This window comes from Microtus ochrogaster, chromosome 7, assembly GCF_000317375.1.
Source record: "Microtus ochrogaster isolate Prairie Vole_2 chromosome 7, MicOch1.0, whole genome shotgun sequence".
Taxonomy (NCBI): Eukaryota; Metazoa; Chordata; class Mammalia; order Rodentia; family Cricetidae; genus Microtus; species Microtus ochrogaster.
In genome coordinates, this window is record NC_022014.1 from 29,734,118 (window position 1) to 29,737,657 (window position 3,540).

A 3,540-nucleotide genomic window follows, 5' to 3' on the forward strand; every position below is an offset into this window, starting at 1 on the left:
TTTCCGTGTGGCTAAAGTGATCAGAATACAGTCCTGGCTCTCGTAGACCAGGCTGGTCTCGAACTCACAGAGATCCGCCTGCCTCTGCCTCCCGAGTGCTGGGATTAAAGGCGTGCGCCACCACCGCCCGGGGCAATATGTAGTTCTTGAATGTACTGTGTAAACTGTAAGGAGAAGAGTCTTTGTGGACTGATCTGCACTGAGGTCAGGGACAGAGCTGCAGGAGTTTATATATTTCCTCATTACCAAGATAACCAATCTGCCGAGCGTCTGCTGTCCATCGGGAGCAGAAAAGCCCCCCACACACACACACACAAGACCCGTGCTGGCTTCTGCTTGTAGTGGCTCTGAGGACCTTTGTGTAATCATCTCCTTCAGATCTGAAGCAGGCCTTAGATCCTTCTCCCTCTAGCATGAGACTTCCTCCCCCACACCCCCAGTTCCCACCCCCAGGGAGCTCCAGGAACCACCCGGACCTTCACTCCCATTCCTCCGCCTTGTCAACCCCTGCGACCCCACACAGAAACAGGCTCAGCCTTAGCAGCAGCGGCACTTTAATTTCACAAAACTCTCCACAACAGGTGGGCTTCAAAACCAGCAACAATTCTAAACTTAACCGAGAGCGGTGAGACACCTCCAGAACCTCACCCTCTCCATCAGGAAATGTGCACCTGCTTGCTCCACCCCGTGGCATTTTAGGGAACCAGAGGGAAGAAGCAGAAGGTTATGCATTAGCAGATGTGCGCCCTTGCCTGCACGGTGCCTGCCGAGGACCACTCAAGCTCCTAAAGCCCCCTGGCACTTGGGGTCTGATCACTGGGATCAGGACAGCCACAGCAAACAGTGGCCCCTTCCGTTCTCTTCTCGGCACGCGTGGTGGTCTGCTCCACCCCACCAGCAGAGATCTAAAGGCTTGCGTTCCCAAGGATGGCGTTCAGCGAGGGAGAAGAGTCAGGAAGAACAGGGTAGACTGTTGGCCAACTGAATAGAAGCAGAGCTACAGCCCTTTGCAGCAGGAAAATCTTTACGACTTCCCCATTCCATTCACACATTACTCCGAGAATGGGCACAGGCCACCTAAACGCTTGTAGAAGAACCTCTAACGCACAGGCCTCCCCTCAGCCTGCAGTTTCCACCAGGGCTTCTCGAAGAATCCTTAGGGTCCGACTGGACCCCGGCCTGGCCAGGTTAGGCATGGCCTCTCTCTCCTCTGGGCTCCTGGTCACTTGCATAGGGCCTCCAACACCTCCAGAGTACGTCGGATATCTCGGATTTGGCGTGCCAGCCCCTGAACCGGTTGCAGAGCCCGTTCCAGCTCCTCGCAGCGCGCAAGTAAGGTGTACATGCCTTTGATGCTCATGTCCACGGCCTCGCCTAAAGAATCCACGGCGTCGCGGTAGGTCTGGATACAGCCCACGCTCAATGCTGTCAGCTCCTGCACCGCACCACCCAGCCCGCGGAGCAGACGGTCCACCCGGCCGCCCAGCTCGCGACTCAGCCGCTCCAGATCCCTCAGCACGTCGGGGTCGATGGGAGGAATAGTGGGGGTGGGTGCGGGGGTCAGGCTGGGCCGCGCAGAGGCAGGGGGAAGGGGCGGGGGGGCGCCACTCAGACGGATCTTGAGTTGTAGGTTGTTGGCAACAAAGTGGGTAAGGTCGCCGTGGCGGCTCACCGTGCCCTCCAGCTCTAGGGGGCTGGAGATGGTGGCGCGACGTCCCCCGCCCGCGCCGGCCTCGCCAGTCGCCGAGGATCCCCCTCCGCCGTACGCCCCACTCAGCCCGTCCAGGCTGCGGCTGTCCTGAAGGCGGCTGGGGAACGAGCGGCCAGCCCTACCCGCCGCCGCCTCCTCTTCGTCGTGGTCTGCATCCTCTCGCTGCGGAGGCGCCACATCCATCTCGACGCCGCCACCGCCAGGGCTCCCTCGACGGCAGACCCTCAGGGCGGAAGGCTGGTTCTCGCCGGGCTCGGGGTCCTGGTGCCAGGAGGACGGGGGCGGGGCGAGCTCAGAACCTGCGGGTCCCCCGCGTCCCCCGGTCCCTGACGGCGTCGCCCTGATGCCCGGCTGTTCCTCCCAAGCGCCCGGCTCCGGCCCGCGGACGATGCTGCCGCTCGACGTCTTCGGGGACGCTCGTGGGTGACGGCTAGCGACCCCAACGTTCTCAGCCTCTTCCTCCCCGGACGCCCTCAAGACTGAGGGAGGCTTCGAAGGCGTTCGGACCGGCTGGCCGCTGAAATTCGCGGCCTGATAATCGGCGACGGCCGAAAGGTCCGGTTCCGGCCCGAGCCGCCCCCCTGCGGCCTCCATGCTGCGGGTGGGGGCCGGAACCTCGAGTCGCTCGCCCGGCTCCGCGGCGGCGTCGGCGCCTTTAAGGGGCGGGGGCGGAGGCGCGCCGATTGGCAGCGGGATGATCGGGGCACGGACAGGAAGGATTCTGCGATTGGTCGCCGCCCCAGGAAGTTCCGGACGAGGAGCTGTTGTTGAACTGCACAGCCCACGTGAAAGCCAGTCGGGTAGCAGCTGGGAGGTGACAGCTGCGCTTGGAGTCCCGCGGGGCGGAGCCAGGCTCTGGGTCCACAGTTACTGCCTGGCAATCACACCCCACCGGGGATCGTTCTAGGATTTCTGGAGGTTCTTGGGATGCGAATATTTTAAAGCCAGAATTCTCAGCGGCACAAGAGTGATTGGTTCTGTTCTTGAGACCCTGGGACCTGGTCGTTGACACCCAGAGCGTCTCACTGTGGACAGAGTTGCAGCAAGGTCTGTGGACTTTCCGGTGTGTGTTTGCCACTCTCCGGCCTCCTGTCTCCTCTGGGTAGAGCTTTGTCTCATTAGAGGATAAAACGTGATTTTGTCACAAAAGAAAACATTCAACAGATGAAAAGATCAGAAATATTGATAAGCATTGTGCGGGAAATAAAGGACTGTAATTGAGAGTAAGTAGTACTAGTTAGAGGAGGTCTCTGATGGGAAGACTCGGAGAACCATCTAGAGCATCAGAGCCACTTTGCAGGCAGAGTGGCTTTCCTAAATCTCAGGGGCAAAGAGGGGTGATATAAACAAAAAGTGTTGGGGCGCCGGGCTGGGGAAGAGATAGCAAGAAGATCCTGGGGCTAAAACGAGAAGGAAGAGGATTTCCAACATCGAGACCAAGATTCAGGCAGGAGGTCCATCTAGCCGGGCGTTTTAGTTTCTGTAGTGGGTGAAGATTTTTTCCCAAGGGCAAACTGTTGGTAGAAAAGTTGTTAGTTACAAAATAGAACCAAAGCTCTGGGTCCCTTGTATTTAGCAAAACAAATTATTAATATCCTCCTTGGTTTATAATAGGTGTGATCGTTGCTGTTTTTGGAACAGAAACCTTTGTGGAAAGTTTTTACAGTCACTGCTGAGCCACTGCAGAGTTGTTACTTTCCCTTTTTGCCAGCACCGACATTGACCTTAGCAGTTCCCTCTATCCTGACTGTCCTAATTCTACTCTTGCACGTGCCACCACCGCCTGGCAAGCTTTTTGAGTTCTTTTTTTTTTTTTTAAAAGCATAATC

The 3,540-nt window shown here is 57.8% G+C and overlaps 1 protein-coding gene across 1 annotated transcript in view; it reads right to left on the reverse strand.

Annotated features, from left to right (window-relative positions):
- Positions 1-540: 540 nt before the first annotated feature.
- Positions 541-3,540, reverse strand: part of Borcs6 (BLOC-1 related complex subunit 6) — an 8,213-nt gene continuing 5,213 nt past the window's right edge. Inside the window, exon 2 of the mRNA XM_005349806.2 lies at positions 541-3,225. Coding sequence (XP_005349863.1) covers positions 1,223-2,305 — 1,083 coding nt within the window. The 5' untranslated portion in view covers positions 2,306-3,225 and the 3' untranslated portion in view covers positions 541-1,222. The remainder of the gene's footprint in view (positions 3,226-3,540) is intronic.